The sequence below is a fragment of the Protomyctophum parallelum genome (assembly GCF_964188405.1).
Source record: "Protomyctophum parallelum genome assembly, chromosome: 10".
In the NCBI taxonomy this organism is placed as follows: Eukaryota; Metazoa; Chordata; class Actinopteri; order Myctophiformes; family Myctophidae; genus Protomyctophum; species Protomyctophum parallelum.
The window spans coordinates 17,644,669-17,669,704 of record NC_139704.1 but is presented as its reverse complement, the minus strand read 5'-3'; the positions used below and the strand labels follow the sequence as shown (position 1 = coordinate 17,669,704).

At 42.3% G+C, this 25,036-nt stretch overlaps 2 protein-coding genes across 4 annotated transcripts in view; one reads left to right on the top strand and one right to left on the bottom strand.

The window, feature by feature from the left end:
- vsir (V-set immunoregulatory receptor) overlaps positions 1–22,307 on the bottom strand; it is a 445,816-nt gene extending 423,509 nt beyond the window's left edge. The window contains exons 1-7 of one of the 2 annotated variants that reach the window (XR_014569821.1): positions 22,028–22,307; positions 12,315–12,740; positions 11,645–11,695; positions 11,186–11,296; positions 9,870–9,897; positions 8,896–9,071; positions 2,494–3,873 (exon numbers count right to left, since the gene is read on the bottom strand). Coding sequence is in view for 1 of the 2 variants with exons in the window: in XM_083774575.1 (XP_083630701.1) it covers positions 3,836–3,873; positions 8,896–9,071; positions 9,870–9,897; positions 11,186–11,296; positions 11,645–11,695; positions 12,315–12,740; positions 22,028–22,118 (921 nt within the window). In the remaining variant the exon portion in view is untranslated. Of the gene's footprint in view, positions 1–1,026; positions 3,874–8,895; positions 9,072–9,869; positions 9,898–11,185; positions 11,297–11,644; positions 11,696–12,314; positions 12,741–22,027 lie in introns of those variants that run through there. The other variant, XM_083774575.1, reaches the window with a different exon arrangement.
- Positions 1–25,036, top strand: part of cdh23 (cadherin-related 23) — a gene marked incomplete at both ends in the record, with an annotated part of 313,884 nt that overhangs the window by 245,921 nt on the left and 42,927 nt on the right. The window lies entirely within an intron of this gene.

Here is a 25,036-nt window from a genome sequence, read left to right as displayed (position 1 = left end):
AAAATCAACACTGAATTGGGACAGTACATATGCACTCCAGTAGTAGTAGTGGCTTTCATTAGTTTGTGCAGCAGTTTGAGCTGATATCAGAACTATACAAGAACAGGAAACACTGCAGTGTAAACAGGAAAGCCACAGCTCAGGCCATGCTCGCAAGAAAGAGGAAGAAGAATATGTATGCTTCCTGTTTTAGGCACGCCTGCCCATACTTAAGAGTTACGGTAAAAAGGAGTTCCTCATCAGCAGTGGTTAACACTTCTAAAAGTGCCCTGGTTAGCTTGTTTATAGTCTAGACCTGAGAACTGATCCTACTAAATGTCTTCTAAATCCTGACACTTTGTCTGAAAATGTTTCTATGTCAGTGGTTCTCAAACTACTTCATGTCAAGGACCCACAGCATTGTCTGTAATTTGGCCGCAGTCAGACCTCCCATCTGAAAATGTGTTGTTCCAGGGACCCCCCCCCCCCCCCCCCAATAAGCAAAGATTTGAGTTTAAAAAGTTTGCTGCGAAAGAATATATATTGAAAGATGTGCACACATTTTCATGTTTAAAAAGAAATAGCAGATCTACAAGCTCATAGCACGGCACTAGGTGCCACGCTACAAGCTTGTAGATCTGCTATTTTCCGACAGCTAAAGTTTAAAATAAGCTAAGGCGACACAGACCTCATGGTCTAAATGGTTTAGAGTAGATGGACATGCCTGTCTTTCATCTATCTCTCTAGAGAGTACTGGCATCTTGTTTTATGAGAAGAGATCGATCTCTTTTTTTTGTTTTTACAAAAACAAGATGCCAACACTGTTTTCATCATTTCCCCCATCGTTTCAATGCCGTACGTGGTTCCTCCAGTGCACCACCTTTTCTTTTCAGAAGCACACAAGCGGAACAACCTTGTTATATCTGTAAAATGGCTCCCTTGGGGCAGTAAGAACTGCGTGTCCTCGTGTCATGATAGCTTTGGAGGGCTGCCAGTGGATAAGTGCACTGATGTAGATGAATAGAGACACAGGGGCTCCCAAAGTGTAAGAGCTTTTTTGCTTTATTAAAGAAAACCAGAAAAAATTGACTTATTTTTATTTACACAGGAATTCCGTGGCAATCTACAGGACAAACACAGTTTTACTTTACAAGCTTTGGACAGTATATATTGACACACACACACACACACACACACGGATATAATGTAACCTTGGCTTGACTTCCATCAGCAGTGTTCGAGAACTTTGAGAAACGACATATACTTTTAATACCCTGTCCTGCCCATCATGCTACACATCCTGCTGTGCGTTTCTTTGAGCACCTTGCTGCAATGTGGGGTTCACACTATCACATACACATCATACACCCTTAAACGTCAACTTAAGACAAAAATAACATTAAAAACACTTTGCCTGCTATGTTGTCGTCTTTAATATGACTATTCTTTGGTAATCAACGTTCGATACATTCCTCTGTGCGTCGAGTATAGGTGTTATTTAGCTCTCTCCCCACTTTTTTAGCGAAAGTGTGGATAATATAAATTTCCCTATTCAATTACAATGTAATATAGTGAATTATACCAATACCAATATACAAAATTATTGCATCATTAGAAACAGAAAACGGACAAAAAATTAAATTACAAATGTTTTTCTTTTCTTTTTCTGTTGGATTTTTTACATGAAGCAAATAACGATAAAGCTTTTTTCCAGATGAATGTTCCGCCAGATTCCCTCACTCAAGAGAATAAAAGCTGCCCTAAGCAGTATTTTATATTACTATTTACATTACAGAAAACTAAAAAGAAGAAGAAAAAAAGCCAACATTTGGCAAAAATAACAGATCTATGCATTGTAAGTTTGCTGATCGGCTATTTTCTGCGAAGAGTTTTGGTGTAGAGGTAAAAAGTAGGTGGACCAAGTATAGATCCCTTAGGGACTCCGGTCAACTAAGTAAGGGTTTAAGTGCAGGATTCCATTGACCTTAATTTATGCACACCGCTGCCATCTCACCAGCAAGATGGTACTGTAGGTGCAATTTCCCATTGACAGCCCATTCATCCAAACAGAAAAGTCCTATCTGATGGTATTAAACAACATATCAAACCATTGCAGCTGTATGAAAAGCTTGAATTATCCTCTTTGTATCTGCAAAGTGTTTGTTTAATCAAAAAATAAAGTATGTCTACGGTGGATTTTTTGATTAAACAAACACTTTGCGTTGTTTGGAAGTGCTCGTCGATGTCACTGAACGGCCCTGCGTAGTGTTGCTTTACTGTTAACGAGCTCTTCCAAACTCTGACACAGCTGCATGACATTTCTTGACAGAAAGTAGCTCATAACATGTCTACGGTGGATTTTTATGAAACAAACGCTTTTCATATTTGCAGAAAGAGGATAATTCAAGCTTTTCGCACAGCTGCAATGTTGGTGGCGTCGTTTAATACAATCAGATAGGACTTCATCTTCTGTTTGGATGAATGTGCTGTCAATGGGAAATTGTACCTACTTACCACCTTACTGGCAACATGGCTGTGGTGTGCATACGGTCAATTGGTGGGTGGGTGGGTGGGTGAGTGACAGGGTGAGCATGTGCATTGTGTTTACTGTGAAAGCTTTAACAGTAAACTGAGGTAGCAAAGACAGAAGTGAACAGAGGACCAACAGCCTGTTTGGAAGTGATATAGAGGAGAGAGGAACAGAGTCATGCCATTAAAAACAACTGGTTTACAGTCTTCTGTATTGATATTGCTGTCACGCAGCAGAGCACTTAATTTCAGCGACGGGAGGAAGGGGTGAAAGAGGGAAAGGTTGAAGAAAAACAAAATAGGCTCATCCTGGTGCTCTGAAGGATGGCCCATTTGAAGCCCAGAGGAGCATTTATTATTATTATTATTATTTTTATGACCCTTAATTAATTCACTCAGCACCGAGATCGCCTTTTGAGTTGACGCCTCCTGGTCCAAACGCCTATTGACGCCTTTTTTTATATGAATTGATTACGGTTCACAACGGTGTTCTGTACACGCTCATAACACTCTGGGGGGAAAAAACAAAAATGTAAATTACACCGGCTTATGCTGTCTGTGGGAACGCAGTTTTCTTTAGAATCCTAATATCTCTGATTCTTCTTTTTGGCTCAATACCACCTTGATTTGCGCCTCATTTCTCTAAACGATATGATCCCCTGGTTATAAAATGTATGTTTTGGGTGAATTTAATAACAATCGCGGCACCCGTTAACATAGCGATAATTCACTTCCTGGGTCTCGGGTTTCCGAGTGAAACGGCTTTCAAACTTAAGAGTCTCGCCGTGTTAAATGACTGGCTGGCGCTGCTGGAGTACACTTTTCAGACACCAGATGGGGGTGTTGGCGGTAAATGAGTTATTATGCCCACCCTTTGCACATGGAAATACGCCCTCTCTCAACGTGGTTCCTGGAACATCCCAAGCACTGACTGGGGCACCTGTTGGTCCGTAAAGCCATCGTCTGCAGTCGATTTGGCATATCACAAACATACATACCCAGCCCTCCCTCCCCTTGAGCTATACAACACATGCACAGACAAATAAAAGAGCCCAGAGGACCTCCAGCTGTAGTTGTAGGTGGAAGGAAAGACGAGAAACAAAAACAAAAGAACCACCACAAAAGCACACTCCGTTCCCCGTTGCGGTCCAGAAACAAGCGCACGTGAGGGATTTGTTGTTGGAGGCGATTGTGAGACAGGCCTGCAGTGATGACACTGCTGTGGTGACTGTATACTGTATGGGGAAGAAGAAGCTTGAGAGCCGCCATTACTGTTTACCAGTCAGGTCAGAGAGATGAGATGAGATGAGATGAAGAGGCATCGTTCTTATACCTGCAGGAAGTCTGGGTCCTCGAGGATGGTTTCTGGAAGAGGAAAAGGGTTTTGGTTCTTTGAGCATATAAAAAAACAAGGATGGTTTATTAACCCATTAAGACCTGAGATCAGATTCTACAAAATGTCTTCCTAATCCTGACAGTTTTCTGAAAAACATATCACTGGTGCTCAAACATTTCCATGTCAAGGACCCACAGAATGATCTGTATTTGGCCACGGACCCCCATCTGAAAATATGTAGTTCCAGGGACCCCCCCAGAAGCAAAGATTTGAGTTAAAAACGTTCGCTGTGAAAGAATATATTCTACGATTTGAACACATGACTTTAAAAAAATAGCAGATCTACAAGCTCGTAGCGTGGCACTCGGGGCCTCACTATGAGCTTGTAGATCTGCTATTTTTCAGATGAAGTTTAAAATAATGGTTAAAGTGGTTAAAAGCTATAAGGCGACACAGATGTGTCTTGCGTTGAGTATATGTGTTGATACGTGTGGAAACTTAATTGCGAGGGAGTTCGAATTTTCAACACTCTACTTCCTACTTCTGCAATATAGGCTACACAGATCATTGCACATATATCTCTCTCACACTCTCTCACACACACACACACACACACACACACACACACCTCCTACATACTCAGACACGACACTCGTATATACTGTAGGCTGTTTCTATATTTCTCAGAATAAGTTGTGAGTCACTGGAAAACCACAAGAAAGCAGAACAAGCAAAGCGGTCCTTGGCCAGAGTTGTGACATTTTTGAAGATCAAGAGGGAACTGTTTTCTGGTTAAATTCTGCTTGTTTAAAGTTCAGCCGTGTATCATTTTTGGTCAGGGAAGCTGAAGTGAACCGGGGACTGTATGATTTGGACACCGTTCAAGGGAACACATGTTTTCTATGATCCTGGATGTATTATTTGTTTGAACAATGAACATAATACTAACATAATCCAGGGGTTCTCAAACCTTTCCATGACAAGCACCCCTAATAGCCATAGCCTAACAGCCCATCATTGCGAAATGGCTTATAATAATAATAATAACTAGAACTGCACTCGTTGCACACAAGTAGGCCATAAATGGCCTACTACTGCGCAAGCAGAGCGCGCAAGTACTGTCGACCGCTACAAACTGTCAAATCTCAGCTTCTCTGTGAAAGAATGTTTGAAATGATTAGGTTTAGCTGTATGTATATGTAATTTGTAAGTTGATTAGCGGTATACTGTAGTTACTTTGCGTATGCCCCGTTTGATGCATATGCATTGTAGCAGCATATGACGTCAGGGTATAACTGGTACAACTAGCTCTCAATGATGACGTAATAAACATGTGGATTAAAGGACCCAATGCCAGGGTGTAATTGGTTTTCGATGGTGACGTAATGACGATATGTTTTAGTGTCGGGAGGATTAAAGGTAATGCCCCTATGTATACATGTATGTAATCTGACAGACTGACACCACTGCCATATCAAGCACAAGTAGTCATTACGTCATACGCTGGCACGGCGCATACGGATCAAACGGCGACATATGCATCGAAGCACTGGACGAAAACGATTACCTGCGCTAATAATAATAATCAATAATCTCATCAAACCCTGTACACTCAAGACACTGCCCCCCTTAGATCGCCAGATATGGAGCTGACCTGTTCTGACCTTCCATATGTTGATTTGACCTCATCAAACCCTGTACACTCAAGACACGCTCCATATATGGCCTGTATATTAATTCCATATGTTGATCTTACCCCCCATGCCAAAGCACCAGTGCTCTCCCAGTAGTCTGCCGTCCCCCAGGCGGATGCGTGTACGCTTCTCATCCTCAGGGCATCTTACTGGTTATTAAGGGACCAAGAAGACACGCAGTGACTTTGGTCACTTCTTGTTTTTGTGTTTATTAAAACCCCCTAGTGGCCAATGACGTTATCTGCGTATTAAATCAACAAATCCCTCGTGGCCAATGGCGTAATTGACGTACTGCCCTGTCAGTACGTCTTATTATAACAAAATAATGGAATTTTTAGACTTAAAAAAAAAAATTATGTAATCTACCAAAAACCGGCCGAAACCCGTGCGATCGTGCACTATCGTGCACGCGCACCGTCTCTATGTGATTCGCGGCAAAAAATGTGATATTTTGGGATGTTCCTGGCCGTTTTTAAGCTTAATTTGACTAAGTTATGAAAAAGCTAATGTTAGCTTAGCAATCCGGACAGCCAAGCTATCTGCTTGGGGTCAAACTAGCCTCGGTTGTTTACCTCCGTTTGACAGGAAGTGATTTAGCCAGATTTGACACTTTAGCCAAGATCATTATTTAGATCATTATTATTATCATTAACTAGAGCGGTGCCCGTTGGGCACTGGCCTACTTGGAACGATGCAAGTTGGAAATGGATGCCCCACGCAGATATTATGTGGAGTCTGGCCCGGGCAGAGGCCTTTTCTGGCCCGGCAGAGGCCTTTTGTGGCGGTTCTGGACAACCGTGGGTCCGACCGACTCGACACCGGGCACTGCACTCCCTGTGTGGGTGTGGACGCGTGTGTCGAATTTGTAGTCAGTCGGGCGAACGGTTCTCGAGTTACGTGGATTAGAGACATACAGACGTACCGAGACTTGGTGCATTCATAGTTAGATTACACTTTTTACCCTTTTTTTTACACTTTTTAAAAACCTTTCATGACTTCATGGTAACTAATAGTTCTGGCTACTGTGGCTGTAAAAATGCACCCCAATATCCCTGAAAAGTATATATTTTTTAGCTTTTACTGTACTGTTTCTGCTTATAAAGCATTTAAACCGAACCAAATCCAATGCCCACAATACCAACCTTCGATCCAATGTCAATGTAGTTACAGCAAATACAGAAAATAGCAGAAGTTAGTTAGATCAGATCTTTCTTTTCTAGCCTGGAAGACATTGAGTTATTCCAAAGATAGGAATGAATTTAGTTTCACTGTTGGATGATGTTCACTAAACGTGGCCCCTGTCCTGTTGTCCTTGTGCCGCTGAGACTGAGCTAGCAGGAAGCAATCCACCTTGGAATGTCTGGAACGTCTTGCCCAGGTGCCCACGGCCCCGGGAATCACTCTGGATTGAACTCACCCACTGTAACTAATCGTCCCGCATGTCTGTTCAAGATGAGCCTGAGTGCAGTGTCTGAAAGGGCCATTAGCGTTTAAATGAGAGTGCTGATGAGTGGAGAATGACTTGTGTGAGGGGAAGTGCGAAAGAGAGTCGAAGGGGGAATATGGGTGAAAGTTACAGCGCAAAAGAACAGGTGGTTTCAGTTCTACAGCGACAGAAATCAAAGCTTGCCACTTGACATGGTGTTTGTGTGTGTACGTGTGCGTGTGTGTGTGTGTGGGACCTACAGTACGGTCGCAATTACAGTGCATGTGTTGCAGCAGCTTCTGTTTTGCTTTACTTTGAGCTGTACTGGCAGCCTTATGAATTCATCACTATACCAACATGTTCGAGGGGACGCATTTAATAAAAAAAAAAAAAAAATGAGGACGACCGTTGAGCTGATTCTACTCTATGGCTCTGAGACATGGACACTTTCAAAGAAATTAGAGAAACGGTTGGATGGCACTTACACCTGCCTTCTAATGAGAGAGCAAAATCTGTCTTAGAAGAGCCACCCATCGACTAATCTAATATACTTCCCTTCCCGTGTTTCTTCACTAGTCCAATCCAGAAGAACACAGTTATATCTTCCCATCTTCTCTGGAACCCTGCTTCAAAGCAGACCAGAGGTAGAAAACTGTCGTTCCCTGATGTCATCACTAGGGACACATGCATCAGTAAGCAGGAACTGGGGATGGCAATGAAGGACCGGAAAGTCTGGCGTGGCATTGTGAAATCCATGATCTCGACCGCGGTCGAAAAATGATGATGATGAATACATACTGAATAATATGATTTGCAACACCTGCAGCTTGTTCCTATAGATGTATAGCTGTCAAACCACTGTACCAAGCAGAACAGAGCAGCTGCACAATGGAAATGGCACTGAATCAATGGGGACACGAGAAGTTACAGGAACTTTAGTATGCTGTCGCACTTATATAATAGCAGCACTAGATATTCACAGGAGAGTGACTGTTCCAATATCAATCCTACATAGGAGACACTGAGATATCATATCAACTCCATGACAAAACACTTTCCACATATTGTTGACAGCTTCTTCTTAGTTCCAAACAGGATTGCCTCCATTTTCCACAAAATGTATTGAAAGCCTGTTTATCTATGAGCCATTGTCTTACACTTTCAATTACAAATGCATTCCATGGAGTGCGTGACGCAGCCAACGCAACTGCGTTGGGGCTCAGAGGCACTTGGAGCACACGGCCAGTAGAGTATGTAGTTGTGAGGTCAGACTGACGCTCATACAACAACTTTTAGACACTAAAAGAATACTGTTCCACTTGCATACTCCACCCCTTGCTATGGATCAATTGAAATAGATATTTTTTTCATTTAATCTGGTCTTTTTCCAGCCGTAGATCTGACAGGACGACGTCGTACAGTATGTTCAAGTTTCAGCTGACGTTGCTGCTGAGAGTAGAATGCAATTCCTGACTTATACTCTAGTTGTGCATGGGTGTCGTGCACTGAAAGTATTGCCGATCTACATGCTCTGTGAGCTTGTAAATCTGTTGTGTTTGCCGTGCAACACCCGCATGCAACTCAGGATTAAGCCAGGCTAGAGGCTCTGAAAGAAGTGCCACCCTCGTTTTCATGCACGTATGGTCGTGCATTCAAGTCTCTTGAATAGTTTTAATTTAGTTTGTCACCTGGAATGTCTTAGTGTTAGTCTAGTTTTAGTCGACCAAATATCATAAGATTTTAGTTGACTAAATCTACAGTAGGTTTAGTCGACTTAAATGTATTTTGGTGGACCTTGATGTCGAAATTGTCAATATATTTAGTAGCTTTAGCTTATAGTTTTCATTTAGTTTACATTTAGTTTTCGTCAGTGACAAAAAGGTAGTCAAACATTTTTGTGTGTTCGCGTGTGTGTGTGCGTGTTTACCTACCCTGCGATGGGAAGAAGACATTTCCGTCTCCAGGGGGGGAGAGGGGAGTCGCTGACTCAGACAGGAGGTGACGGCCTGTCTCCGATGCTTGTCTGGTCATAATCTGAGACACGGTGCGGCTTTTAGTCTGCGGGGATCCCCCCATGAACACAGGGTTCTCGTGTCCCAGGGCCGTACTGTCACAGACACACACAGTCACATGGCGCACGCACGCAGTCACATGCACACACACACACACACACACACACACACACAGACAGAGAGAGACAGTCATTTAATTTAATTATTCCAAAAATAATTATCTTTTTCCTTCTATTTATATACCCCAATTTCCCCTATTTTGTGACCTTTCAGATAATAAAGCCCCCCCACAGTTCATTGTGTTACCTACAGTATCTCAAGCTATACTATAGTTTCAAGTCTCTGCAAGTTTATTTTCATACCTTCCTGAATGAATGGAAACCAATGTATTCCTCAAGGAGAGAAAAGAAAAACTATACAAAACAAAAACTGCAGTATGGTTTGGAAGTATACCAAATAGCTACACATGCAGTTCCATCAGTATGGTCGTTTTAAGAAATCAGGGCAGCGCTCTGTGAGCAAGTGTGCGTGTGTGCATGCGTTATTGTGTTAGGAGCAGTCTTTGACAATGGAGACAAAAACTAGCCAACTCAGTCAGTATAATGCCTTCCTCAGCATGTGTTACACGCTTTGGCTTGACTCCAAACTGCGTCTGTGTTCGCGGCACCGTGTATCTATGAATTCAAGTACCAGAAGGACTTTGAAGTGCTGGCTATTATTTTCTTATTGTGGATCAGGAGGTCCAAGCTATCAGCTACTGTACACACCGATCGTGATGACATGGTGAGCCATATCCTTTGTGGTGTGTTTTATGAGGATGTGTTGTGGAAAAACAGCTGTTATTGGGGTGGGTCTGCCAGGCCAGCTGTCAGACGGACTGTGGGAACACTCACCTGTCCATTCTCACCAGCTCGTGTGCACCTGGGGAGAGAGAGGGGGGAAAGGGAAATGGGCTATTGTGAGAGAACTGAAACGGACGTAAGCGGAATTATCCCTTCAGCTCCCAGTGTGGGGATGTGTTTCCCGCTGTGTGACATAGATCTCAAGTGTCCTGCACTGCAGTTCTGCAGGAAATGTGTGGAAGTGAGGCATAATGGCTTGAACGCTGTTTTGCTGTGTCATGCATGGGGATAATTGTCGGTGTGTGTGCGGTCTGCAGGGTATTTAGACTGCAGTCGGCTACCTGGTTTGCATTTAACCCCCTTTCTGAATTCGAATAGCCTTTTTCATATTGCGTCAAACAAGAACTGTTCCAAAAATAAACAAATGATCGCGATGGTTTGACTCATATGGATATGAAGAATCAACTGACTGACTACTTTTACTGCCGCCGAATTATTCGCTAGAAACAGACATGAAATATGACTGACTGTCGTAAACGATACAGAGACACATCCCCGACAATATATTTCTTTTTGACCCCATGTTGTTCTCCATGAGAGAAATGTCTGCGACCCGGGGGATGAGCGAGTGACGTCAGGACTTTCACCGTCTGTCCACTGTAGGGATGGAGCTCGTTAATTTTTATGATACGATCACCTTATCGATCAGGCTTATCGAGCCGGGTTCTTATCGAGCCCACTATTGAGCATTTTCTATTATTTTGAGGAAAGACGGGAGACAATAAATTCTGAACAGAACCAGTATCTTTTACTAGGGCCTTCAAATACAGTACTTTTCTAACAGAAATAATTAAATTGACCTTTTTACCAATAAAATAATATTAAAGAAACTTAGCTGGTTAATATATATACTGCCACTTTAAAAGCGTAATTGTGTTTACCTGGACAGTGCTGGTTGGCATTTATTTCTTGATCGCCTCTTGTCTTGATTGTGTAAACATGACCGGGCCACCACTATACCGCTATGCTCAATAACAAGCTTGATAAGCCCAAAGCTTATTGATAACGGGTACTCAATAAGCTTCTTATCAGACTTTTTCGGGTTCCGAGCTCCATCCCTAGTCCACTGTAGTGCTGACCTTATTCCTATAAAACAAACGTATGTTGCACTATTGCTTTCTCCCTTTTCTGTCCTCTCGCTTGTTTTCTTTCTTTTGCTCTCGTTTTCTCTCTTCTCTCTTGTTTACTTAGTTCAGCGTGTCGTAAATGAAAATACCCCCGCTCTGTCATGGCGTCACGTCAGTAGCGCTCGGGTCGCACTATAATGGCTCGGGTGTGTGTGCGGTTGCATGCACATGTCAACTTACGTCTGCTGGACTGGGTGCTCTGCCTGTGCTTGTACACCAGCAGCAGGATGAGGGGCACAGAGAGAAGAGCCATGATGCAGGCTGCTGTGGCCAGGACGGCTGACACTGTGCCTGGGGACGCACACACAGAACAATAATCATCATCAATGTATTTGCAGACATGTTCAAAACAGCAGACAACCAAGCAATAAAAACATGCTGAACAAGCATGCTGAACAAGCATGAACAATATAGAATGTACAGCAGTAGAAGTGCCAAATAAAGGCAGAAAGAAAGAAAGAAAGAAAGAAAGAAAGAAAGAAAGAAAGAAAGAAAGAAAGAAAGAAAGAAAGAAAGAAAGAAAGAAAGAAAGAAAGAAAGAAAGAAAGAAAGAAAGAAAGAAAGAAAGAAAGAAAAAGAGATGCAAACACTGCTTTGCCCTTTCTTTGGGAAGGTGTTGATTGTGTGCGACAGACATACCTTCAGGCGGTTTGGGATCCCAGAAGGTGCAGGCCAGAGATCCATTTCTCCCTGGGAAGTGATAACATAACAGTATTATTTATTGTTGTTTGCCACGGGTATTGTCATAATTACACGCCAATAATGTTTACCATCTAAATTCTAAAACATGAATAGCGGTAATATGTAGAGTGAGCTTGTTTTGTTTGTTGTTTTTTGCCCAGCTTTATTATTGGCTTGTGATTGGCTGATCACCCCATAGCGATGATTTGATTGGCTCTGCAAAGAACATATGGAGGATAAAAAATGAGGGCAGTGAAGACGCCAAAAGTGATTGGCCGGAATGACTTTTGTGATGATGTGATTGGCTGAGCACGGAATGTGATGTATGATGATGTATGAAAATAGCCGATCTACAAGCTCACTATTAGATCAGCCGATCTAATAGCTTGTAAATCGGCTATTTTCAGCAAGCATAAAATCAGCCATTACGACGGCATCAAGGCCCACAATTCTTTTTTTTTTTGTCGACAAAGAAATATATAGATTTAGTCGACTAAAAATAGACCAACACTAAAGCATTTCGGACGACTAAAACATGACTAAAACTAAATTAAATTGTATTCAAAAGACCATGGACTAAATTAAAAATCTAAATTTGCTGCCAAACTGAACACCAGCGTGTTCTTACGTGGCGTGATGGTCAGTATCACGTGGCTGTGGGGTTTCTGCAGGAGGGTTCCACGGCCGCGCTCCACCTGGTAGTCCAGCGACATGCAGCAGTAGCGGCCCTGGTCGTGCGCCGTCACGTTCTGCAGGTCCACCCAGAAGTGCTCCTTGTCGAACCCGTATGTCACCCCGCCGCCCCCACCGGAATGGCCGCCGTGAGGGACGCTTAGGTTGGCGCCGCGAGGACCCACCTTCTGGTGGCAGTGTTGGTCGCTGTGCGGCGTGTACAGCCAGTTGTGTCTGATGACGTCACGCGGGTGCAGGGCGGCGCCCTTCTGCATGCACACCAGCTGCACGGAGGCGCCCTCGGGGCAGGTGTAGAACAGGTGCGGCGTGGAGACGCTGAGTGTAGAGGCGTGGACAGGGTGGGACGTCTCGATGCTGTAGACTGCAGAGAAAAGAAAAGGATGGGGGGGGGATGAAGACTTATGACTGACCGCTACAATTGGATACACAAAATGGTGGTAGACTGACCTTAACCCATTAAGACCTGAGGACACGATTCTACAAAATGTCTTCTAAATTATGACAGTTTTCAGAAAAACCCTATGTTTCTATATCAGTGGTGCTCAAACTATTTAATGTCAAGGACCCCCGGAATTATATGTAATTGGCCACGGATGCCCATCTCAAAATATGTTGTTCCAGGTACCAACAGTTGGTGGTCAAAATGAGGCGATGGTTACAGTTGGACACAGCTGTCCACCGCAGTTGAGCTACAGCTCCAGTGGCCTGCTGGGGCAAGATTTATAATGATACTTCCTGCTTCGTATTTTGGGTCAAGATGGTTTCCTGTGCTTATTATTATTATTATATTATTATTATTGGTAGAAATGGTACATAGATACAGTACTACAGAATATACTAGTTGAAATGGCACCACAGTGAAACTAATTCTCAGTTGTAATATTACGACCTCGGCTATTTTAAAATGAGTATGTGTCGATTATTAGAAGACCACATCGACATAGTCAAACTCAATGGGTCTTATTGTTGATCTTTGCAATGAACTCACAATATACAAAAGCCTTTCTAGGGCAAGTCCATGGGATAGCTTGAGAAAAGCTAAGTGAGCTTACGAAAGAAAGAACAGGTGCGCTGGCTTCCTCTGGAAACTGCCCTTTGTTTAAGGCAGTGGGTGCTCAGCTTTGAAAATAACTTAACTCCTAAACCAACTGAATGGAAAAAGCGGGCACCCCAAAAAGAAAAGCAAGTGCCCAAATTCAATAGAAGTAATACATATCTGTACTGGCCAGCGTTTACCAATATAGTTAGGCCTGAGCCCGGGTTACACAAGACTGGCTCAAATGCAATTGCTCATGTTTATTTGAGAACGCTGACGCGTTTCAGCAGTAGCCTTCTTCACTCTGAAGAAGGATACTTCTAGCTAAGTGAGCTTACGTTATGAATCTAAACCAAATGTTTTTTTAACCATTTAATTTCTTATCAGAGGCCTCCTACAACAACACATTGAAAGGTGGGGGAGGGGAACTAATATGTTCTGTGTCTGGTTCTTACCACCCTGGGCAAGACCTAAGCTGAAAAGACTATCAGCGGAAGTTGCGGGATTTTAGCGGAAGTGAAATCGTTGATGCTTTACAAATCAGTTTACATTCTCCGCGAATGAAACAAGTGTTGTGATTGGTCGGGAAAATATCGTATCCGGGGGAAATACATTTGACGGCTGTTCCGGAGGATACAACCGCCGATAGCTTCTCTGCCTTAGGTTGTGACCAGGCTTTTCTTTTCGCAGATAAGTAAGCCTGGGACCGAGGCTAGGTTCTTACAGGGTTAACTATCCTGCAGAATGGGCAGGGGGGTTCTGAACAGAGTTATATAATTGCATTGATTAAGCTGCTAATAAATGTTCTCTTTAACCCATTTAGCACGGGAACGCATCTGTGTCGCCTTAGCTTTTAACCACTTTAACCATTAGCCTATTTTAAACTTTAGCTGTTGAAAAATAGCAGATCTACAAGCTCATAGCGAAGCACCGAGTGCTGCACTATGAGCTTGTAGATCGCCTATTTTTGAAAAATCGTGAAAATGTGGCTCAAATCTTTGAGTGGTTGCTGTCGGGAGGAAACCTCATAACTCCATTTTTGACGTTTCTTTTCTTTTTGGCATAAATCAATGCTATTGAACACCCTGTGTTGTTTTGAAAATATTGAACCAATGGAAAGTAGTAAAAAGTGCTTTGGACAAAACCTCTTAACTCCATTGGACCCTCAAACTGTCTGCTAAAGCTAATTAACTCCACCACCTCTCCCCTCTCATAAAGTTACAACACCAACATTGATGAGGCTGTATTGCTTTGTGGGGGGGGGGGGTCCCTGGAACAACATATTTTCAGATGGGGATCGGCGGCCAAATACAAATGTACATATCATTCTGGGGCTCCTTGATATGAAACAGTTTGAGCACCACTGATATGTCATGATTTAGAAGACATTTCTTAGAATCTAGTGTCAGGTCTAAATGGGTTAACGATAGACAGTGATGTACGGTGGTAAATCTCGGTATATTTCATTTGGAGTCTTGTAAGATATGACGCTAGCAGAGGTACAGTATCTACACAGTAAAAATCCAGAGTGTTGATTTATCACTTGGAGATAAGACCCTTATGAGTCCATTTTAACGGCGTCTGAGATATAAATCAATGACCCAGATTTGACGGGCACTAAAAGGTCTCTGGGCTGCTGTAACGTACCAAGACATAGATTACAGGAATGGTCGATACACCATCATCATCATCATAACCTTTATTTCAATTCGGAGTACATTTTCAATGTAGAATAAAATAACACGATCATCACCATATCACTACATCTTCATGTCTGTACCTTCAGGAAACAGCCATGTCACGGACATGCAGCAGCCTTTCACTCTCCGTACACACAACACTGGACCACATCCTGTATAGCAGATCTACAAGCTGCTACTTTTGAAAAATCATGAAAATGTGGCGCAAATCTTCGAATATATGTTTTAAACTCATATCTTTGCTTCTGAGGGGGGGGGGGGTCCCCTGGAACAACATATTTACAGATGGGAGACCGTGACCAATTACATATACCGGTAATGGCTCCTTGACATGAAATAGCACCACTGATATAGAAACATAGGTTTTTCAGAAAGCTGTCAGGATTTAGTAGAATCTGGTCTCAGGTCTTAATTGGCTAACTTACTAAGACATAGATTACAGAAATAGTCGATACACGATCATCACCATAATGGTGATGATCGTGCATCGACTATTTCTGATAATTATTATCACTACATCTCGTTTCTGTACCTTCGGGAAACAGCCAAAACATATGACAGACAGGCCTATGACTGCAGCTGTTATCTGTACAGAAATTGAATGAATGCACAAAAATGCTGATGTGTAATTTTGTATACTTTAGTTTAGCTTGCACATAACAATTATATTCTTTATATCTGTAATTATATATCGATTTGTTATCCGGTTGAACCAGCTTGCAGCTGGTTCAAAATGCAGCTGCTCGCCTCCTTACGTACACCAGCAAACGCGACCACATCACCCCCATTTTAGCTAGATTGCACTGGCTCCCTGTTAAGTTTCGAATTGATTTTAAGATACTTTTATTTGTTTATAAATCTTTACATGGGCTGGCCCCCTCATTCTTATCTGACCTCTTGGATGATTATACTCCAGCTAGACCTTTGAGGTCTGCCGACCAGCTGCTTTTGACTGTTCCCCCATCCAATCTAAGATCCAGAGGTAATGGTGCCTTACTGCCTTCGCTGTTGCAGCACCCATTCTCTGGAATATAATCTCTGATCACTGTTTCATTTCTGGTTATGTGGGTGCACAAAACACATCCATACTTGTTTGATGTTTTTGTATGCATAACTGTTTATAGATTTTATTGTGTAAAGCACTTTGGTCAATCTCGATTGTTTTAAATGTGCTATATAAATAAAGCTTGATTTGATTTTGATTTGAACCATTATTTTAAACTTTAGCCGTTGAAAAATAACAGATCTACAACCTCATAGCTTGGCAGTTGGCACTGTCTCACTATGAGCTTGTAGATCTGCTATATTTGAAAAATTGAAAATCTGAAAACTCATGATTTGTAGAATCTGGTCTTGTAGATCTGCTATATTTGAAAAATTTAAAATCTGAAAACTCATGATTTGTAGAATCTGGTCTCAGATCTTTAATGTGTTAAACACACAGTGTTATTTAATACTTTGACTTGTTGAAAATGCATGCAAAAATCTATTTATTATTGTTATAATCGATTGCACCCCAATTATACAGTTAGGCCTATTATATTTTTTCATGCAAAAGGAAACACATGAATGAGAACGGTCCTCGATCATCTCTGTGATGTGTACAGCACACTGAATCGCTTGAGAAAATAACGACAGATCTGAACTTTTACGACATGACGACGAGAGGCAACAGAAGAAAATGCAGTAACATAACAGCAGAGACGTGGCCCCGGGCTGAGCATACTGAAGCTATTTTCTAAACATCGGCAGACAATTATGAGGCTGGCGGAGATCGGAGAGCTTACTACTATGCAGTGCAGCCACGCTATACAAGCAGGCTAGACACTCGTTATTAGGCCCGTTATATACAGTAGGCCTACAGTACATACAGTAAAGACCCAATACCACTCTGTTTATAATAACTCTTGGCTGTCCATTGTGTAACCATTTGCTGTTTGGTTTTATGTATACTGGAGGTTTATGGTCATGGAAATGCTAGTGCAGTCAGTGGTATATGTGTGTCCACACACAGCTGTGTGTGCATACAGTGCATGTGCGTCTGCACATGTGTGCGTGCAAGTGGGCTTATGTGGGCTTGTGTAGATGGATATGTGGCATATGTGGGCTTCAGGAGGCTTTCTGGCTCGAAACAAGGATTTGAAGGCCGGGCTTCCTTCCTGCACATGTACAGTACAGTGGGCACGCAAACATGGACTCCCTCAACTCAACAACAACGTGCTTTCCTGTCTGGCAACCCATGCAAACAAGTGTCGATTTTGACGACTAATACAATACGAAATAATGTTCGGCGACTACCTTTTTTCACTGACGGAAACTAAATGGAAACTAAATGAAAACCAAACTGTGATGACTAAAACTAAGACAAAATATATTTACATCAGCAAATAAAAACTAGACTAAAATGTTAGGAATAAGTAATTTTACACTTGGTTGCATGTGTAAAATCAGACAGCATTAAGGCGTGCCAAAATACATTTTAGTGAACTAAATCAACTGTAGAGTTAGTCGACTAAACTTTTATGATATTTAGTCGACTAAAACTAGACTAACCCTAAAACATTCCTGGTGACTAAAACTAAATTAAAACTATTCAAAAGACCATGACTACTAATCAGATTTTATTTTATTTTATTAGACATCAAGCAAGAAAAAAAGTTACATCATGTTCATCTGAGAAGCGTCAAGGATAAAAAACACAATACAGTCTTCCGACGTATATCCCTGGTCTGTGACAAACAACATTGCAACAAAATTCATACAAAAAAATGAAATCAAAAGTTGCTGTCAAAATCAACACTGCATGTAAACCTCTTTGTGCTTGCACTACCATTATCCTCCTCTGGGGGGCAGGAAAGCAGGCCTGAGGGACCCTTTTTAATAAGCTAAACAGAGGAAAAGCCAATCATTTTGTTTCCGCACTAAAAGTCAACACTGGCTTTAAGAGTTTTCCCTCAAAGCTGCTTGGTAGGAAATACAGTAGCTAACAGGAGTCAATGACCTTGGCTGGCTGTTTGACGTGGAGGTCTTATGTACATCCTGTGTACTGTGCGACCGTGCGTGCGTGCGTGGAGAGCGAGAGACACTACTAACCATTATGTGTCAGGAAGAGCAATAGGAAAACCATGGAGTGAATTAAACTGATACTGTTGCCCCTGTGGGTGGGTGCGTGCCGTGTGTGTGTGTGTGTGAGACGTGTGTGCGCGTGCGCGTACATACAATAGCAGGTGGGAACAATAGAAGGCCTCCTCTCCTGTTTCACACCCACCCTCCCAGCTTTCCTTGCATGCAACAATTTTGCTATTTTTTTGACACTCTCAGAATTAAATTTGAGGATATTACTGTGTTCCCGTTTCCACTCCCCTCCCCCTGCTTGTGACGAAAGACCTAAAATAGTTTTTTTGTGGGTTTGTAAGTTTATTTTTGATTTTTATACATGTTCTCAAATTGAGTACGTCTGGCCCTACGCCAGGGTAAACAAGACATCTATATGTCTTGGCTCTATTCTAGATTAAGTTGATGCCCTTCTGATCTCAATTCTCAGGAGCCTGATAGTCCCTCAGGGCCCGGACACAGGCCCTCTATTGTTTTTAACCTCAGAACACCACCTGTTTTAGGACTTGTTTCTCATTGACAGCTCTCTCTCTCTCTCTCTCTCTCTCTCTTAACACACAGCCTTAGTTGCTACAGCTATATAGCCTGTTTGAAACAATTTAACTTGTATTAGCTCTTCGGCGTTAAATAGTTCTTCTCTGCAATGGAATAACATTTATGACTCTGTACAGTGGCAGTGGTGTCAATTTCATTAGTATTATGATTATTATTATTAACAGGGTTCCCAAACGTTTCCATGCAAAGGTTCCTTTACACAGCCATAGCCTCTGGCTGTGGTCCCTCTAGTCTAATACCTTTTAAAATACATGCAAATAGCATAAATTTTACATTGGACACACACAGACAGAGTAACACTTTTGACAATAATGACGTGCCCAAAATAGGAACACCATGGTGAAAGAGTACAGTTACTTAAGCATGATTATTATTTTTGCCTAGCCACTGGTGGAGCGTGTATGCGCCAGAGTCATTATAATATCACTGTGTTTACACAAGTGCCCTCTCTCCATAGCCCAATTGTCACCTCCTGCGATGACAATCATTAGCTAACCCATTACTGGGTGTTAATGAAACCAGTGGGAGTATCCCAGATTAGCCTCTGCACGCACGCATGCACACACACACACACACACACACACACACACACACACACACACACACACACACACACACACGGTTTCAGTGGAAGTTTCTGGTATCTGTGGGGCCATTAGTCAGTTAGCAAAAAAAAAGGAAGTTGTTAGGGGTCAGTGCACCACCTCCGGGATAAAGAGAGATCAAGATAAGAGTAAACTTTGACACCTTTTTTTTGTATATGTTTCTCCTCAAATGATTTTGAAGAGAATGATTTGTATGTTAAGATTAGTTTATTAGCACATGTATTACAAAGTGCCCTCTTTTTTTAAGGGCACATCCCTTTAACCTTTCAAACAAATGGCTTAAACATCCCTAACATTTAAAACTGTCTCGGTGGTACAACGTTGCTGCAATATAGGCTGAACAGTTTAGTAAGAACACTCACAACAGAAAGGAAGTGGTTTGTCTCGAAGCGTAGACTGTTGGAAAACTGTGATGTGACAATAACGCTGATTCTGAATGATATTGAACACAGAATGGCCGTATAGTAATAATAATATTAATATAGCATTAAGTAAATGTATGTTCTGTGCTGCAGGCTATGGTCATGATGCACTGGTTCGACAATACTGACACGACTAATTTCAGTGTCCAAGGCTGTGGGTGGGTCACAGTGTTGATCGATTTCGTCAACTAAAACTAAGATGAAAAATGTTCGTCGACTACCTTTTTTCACTGACAAACTAATTGGAAACTAAATTAAATCTAAGCTATGATGACTAAAACTAAATATACTAACAATTTAGTCGACAAATAAAAACTCACAAAAAAATAGCAGATCTACAAGCTCACATTGCGTGAGCTTGTAGATCTGCTATTTTCAGCAAGTGTAAAAACATTCATTACGACGGCATTACAGCCTGCCAAAATACATTTTAGTCGACTAAATCAACTGTAGATTTAGTTGACTAAATCTTATGATAGTTAGTTGACTAAAACTAGACTAACACTAAAACATTCCAGGTGACTAAAATGAAAACTATTCAAGAGACTATGACTAAAACTAAAATCAAACTTTGCTGCCAAAAACAACACTGGTGGTAGCTCAGTGTTCTGTCCTTGGCTCAGTGACAGATTCTTATCCAAGATTGATATTGGACCACAGCATATCAAGCACATCAAATATAAGGCTGATTATAAACACAATAGGCGACCATAGAAAAAATATCCCAAAGGAACAGGGGCTTCCCCTCCCTCAATTGTCTTCTGTCTCTCACACACCCACATGCACAAAAGCATGCACACACACGACTTCCCATGTCACATCAGGGTTGTCTCAGCATTCTGAATTTGGCAGAACTAACCTAAGTGGGTCTCAAAGTGGGGTCCGGGGACCCCCAGGGGTCCTTGAGGGGTTCCAGGGGTAGCTAATCTACATGCTCAAACACATTGCATGTAGATTTTTTATTACAAATCTTGTGTCCTGACACATAATCTTTTCAGATGGGGTTCCGTGGCCAAATACATATTAATTTGGGGGTCTTTCTCGTTGACCTGACAAGGTTTGAGAACCACTGCTAGCCTGCCTAGGAGGTCATATACTCTGTGTGCCCAATTGATAATGATTAGTCATTGCATGACACAGGCTGGGCATCACAGGACATAATTAAGTGGTAGGCTACACTAAACCCACACAATAGTCGATAATGTGTGCACCGCACACTCGCACAGGACTATTAAACCTGAACCAAAGTGAGACAGCAGAGATGCGACGGAGACGCACAACAATTTTGCATTCAGTTCAGCGTCTGACTGAAAGGGACATTTTTAGAACCCAGGCTAACAGATTAGTTGGGGGGGATTGCAGACACGTCTCGTCTTGGCCGATTGCTCCCCCCAATCATTGTGTTACTTGTTACTACAAGCGCGTCAGACATAGTTGTAAACTACACACTAATACGCCGAGCAACAAGTCTTCATTTATAGTAGCGATTCCGCGAGGCCCTTTTTGTGATCATACCGCGAGTTGATCTAGCTAAAATAGGCCAAATACTAAAAAGGGCGAAAACTGATAACCTGTGGCTGTGTGGGGATTTGAGTGGCGTTTGAAGTGAAGCACTTAGCACTATACTACTATAGTCTCCGCGAGAGGACGGGCGTGGGGAACAGCTGCTTGTCTCCCCTGCGGCCGGTGGGACCGGCCCGGGGAGGGAGGGAAGGCTGGGGGATTAAAACACACTCGTCTCCTCCAGCCAGATGTTCTGTCTCAACCTAAACAACAACAGTGATCGGAAAACATCGCTACACAAACCAGTAACCCTAACCGCACATTAAAAATGACAACTATTTTCTTTCCTGCTCTGGCTGCACGTCCCCTAGGATAAACTAGTTTATATATTTTAGTCGAGGAATTGGCGCCGGTGCAGTAAAAACAAATTAATACATTATCGGCGTTAAATAGTGATTCTGTTCATTCTGATGTATGACGCTAATGAGGTTTGTTGGCTTTAACTTGCAAGGAAACCATCGAAAATAAATGTAAACGAAAAAATCAGCAACAACTCAGCATACCCTGCAGTGTCAGTGATTTTGTTTTGGAAAATAAAAACTTTGTAGACAAATTAAGTCAACAAGCTCGCACTCGCCCGAGCAGTCGGACAGCACGCCAACAAACACACACACACACACACACACACACACAGATCTTGCGGCTGCACTTACCTCCAGAAATGAGCGGCAGAGCAGCGCATAACCAACACACCAACATCAGCCCTAAAGTCGGACTCCGGTACGATGATAATTCCGATGTCATGATTATTATTCACTCGATCTTTCTCAGCGCGTTTTTTTTTTTTTTACAAATGAAGCATCAACAAAATAACGCGCGTCTTTCGCAAAATGTATAATGAAAAGAGCCAAAAGTTGCTCGACATCGACAAACACTAGCCTCAGTCTGCCTGTCACTTAAGTTCTGTCACCAACTTTACTTCTTCTCTGGAGGATGAAGTTGGCAGCCGTGAAGCTGCAGCAACCTGATACAAGCCCCTCCCCTGCATCGCATCAAACTACACCCCCTCCCCCTCCACCACACACACACACACACAGTACACCCCCCTTGTCTCTCTCAGCAACCCCCGCGCCCCCCCCTTCTCTCTCTCAGCAAAAACAATGTTGTGAAACTAAGCTGTATCCTCACATCAGGGTTGTACTGCCTAATGTACAATTGAGTTTTTCTTTTTTTTTCTTACTATCACTGGAGTATTTCCGTTTTTAAGTAGGCTACTTTTACTTCTAATCCACTATACATCTCAGAGCCAGGCAAATATTGTACTTTTGCTCCACTACAATTATTTGAAAACTGCTAGTTAACTAGATTTTAACGTTTAACGTTTTCAAATAAAATGTAGTGGAGTAGAAGTGAAAATGTTGGCTCTGAGATGTAGCGGAGTAGATCAGTAAAAGTATTGGAAATTGGAAATACCCAAATAAAGTACAAACACCTCAAAATTGTACTTAAGTACAGCACTGGAGTAAAATGTAATTTACACCACTGGGAATGGGAAGGACAGGCTGCTACACTACACTCTAGGGGCAGTGTGCATGCAATGGTGTTTAAATATCCTTCCCCTACAGCTATTCCCATTGGCCACGTAATGACCCAATAAGTGTTTTTATTTCATTTTAGAAAATAAAACATTTTGTTCTCTTCTGATGATTATAACATTTCTGCAGTGGAAAGAGACAAGAAGACAAGGGGAAATGAACGTGTGCAGTGCTGGCTTATAATGGAAGGGCGTATAGGTGCTGCAGCATATCAGGGCATCGACTAAAAACTATGACGAAAATTAGTTGTTTAATGCCTTGAACCCTTTACATTTTTCTCTCTTATACACAATGAGAGCAGAGAATACATTGGAGGTGTGGTCAGTGGTCAGTGGACATGGTCAAACTTATGTAAGAATAGGTCATCTGACAGACAACCAACAGGTGGATAGTATTCTCATCTTCAAAATCCTATTACAGGGGCACTAAACGACGGAGAAAGTGAAAGAAGACTTAACTATTGGCACAAGAGCACCACAAAAGCAAATGCTGCTGAAAGAGCACTAAAATGGTGAGATGTGCTGGTGTTGAATTGACAATTTCCATGCTGCGCTGCCTGCACCCCCTGGCCTATGTAACTCTTGATTTGAACATGACATGTTCAAAACAGCAGACAACAAAGCAATAAAAACATCTTATCGACAGCATGAACAATATAGAATGTACAGCAGTAGAAGTGCCAAATAAAGGCAGAAAGAAAGAAAGAAAGAAAGAAAGTGTGAGTGTCGAGTGGGCCAAGGCAACAAATGAATAGAGACCAGTCCAGGGCACCTTCAATAAGGCTTTATTTCTCCATTGTTGTCTCCACCAGGCCGAAGGCATGTGGGGAGAGTATGTTTTGCACTCCGTCCGTCCGCGTGTGTGTGTGTGTGTCCGTGTGTGTGTGTGTCCGTGAACAGCTAATCTCGGCCACCGTTAACCCGGTCGATGCCATATTTTGCACACACACTCCCTGGATGCCAACCATGAACCTCTGCCCCAAATTTTCCAGAACGGCCTGTTATAGCGCCACCAGGAGGCCGCTTTGTGCAAAACAAGTTTTTCAATGCCATATTTTGCACACACACTCCCTGGATGCCAACCATGAACCTCTGCCCCAAACTTTCCAGAACGGCCTGTTATAGCGCCACCAGGAGGCCGCTTTGTGCAAAACACGTTTTTGCACAGTACACCTACAGATTTTGTCCAAACATCACGCAAATTGGTACACAGTCTCTCTAGAGCCATTCAACGAAACGGGTCTTTCAGATTTATCAGACTCCATCCTGATTGGTTAAGATTGGCTTCCAAAGTTCACAGGAGTGCTCAGTTTCAAACAAAATGCTGCAAATCATGAACACATCGCGTGATTTCCGTGAAATTGTGCACCCACATTCCCACTAGGCCGAGGACGAAATGCCACATGAACAATTTCAACTCAGCCTCAAGGTGGCGCTATAACTGGCCGAAAAGTGTTTTTACCTCTAACTGCACGGATCTGTGGATAACCTGGTGGAGACCTGTGCCCGGAAGGGCACTTTTTCTAGTTCTCAATCACTTTGACCGTCATTTGCAATACAACCTGTCATATCTCGGGTTAAAGACAACTGGCTGCTTTTTATAGGGCAGTCCATTACCTGGTTAGCCATACCATTCCCCATGGGTAACAATAACCATATTCCCCATTCTTAGAATCACACAATGCCATTTTATATAAACTTACTCCCTGTATATGCCCCGCAATACCTATTCACAGTTAGTAGTTAGCATAGAATATATACACAACACATACAGGATTACATTCATTATAGTCCATCCCAATCCCCCCTGCTATCCATTCTGGTTTGGTCAAACATGGGTCTTATGTAAGAATTGGTCATCTGACAGGCAACCAACAGGTGGATAGTATTCTCAGTGAAAGAAGACTTAACTATTGGCACAAGAGCACCACAAAAGCAAACGCTGCTGAAAGAGCACTAAAATGGTGAGATGTGCTGGTGTTGAATTGACAATTTCCATGCTGCGCTGCCTGCACCCCCTGGCCTGGCCTATGTAACTCTTGATTTGAACCTTACTAAGCAAAATATTTTGGATTCCTTGGATCAGGATGCAACTCATAGGCCACTCCTACAGACGTCATTGTCCAAG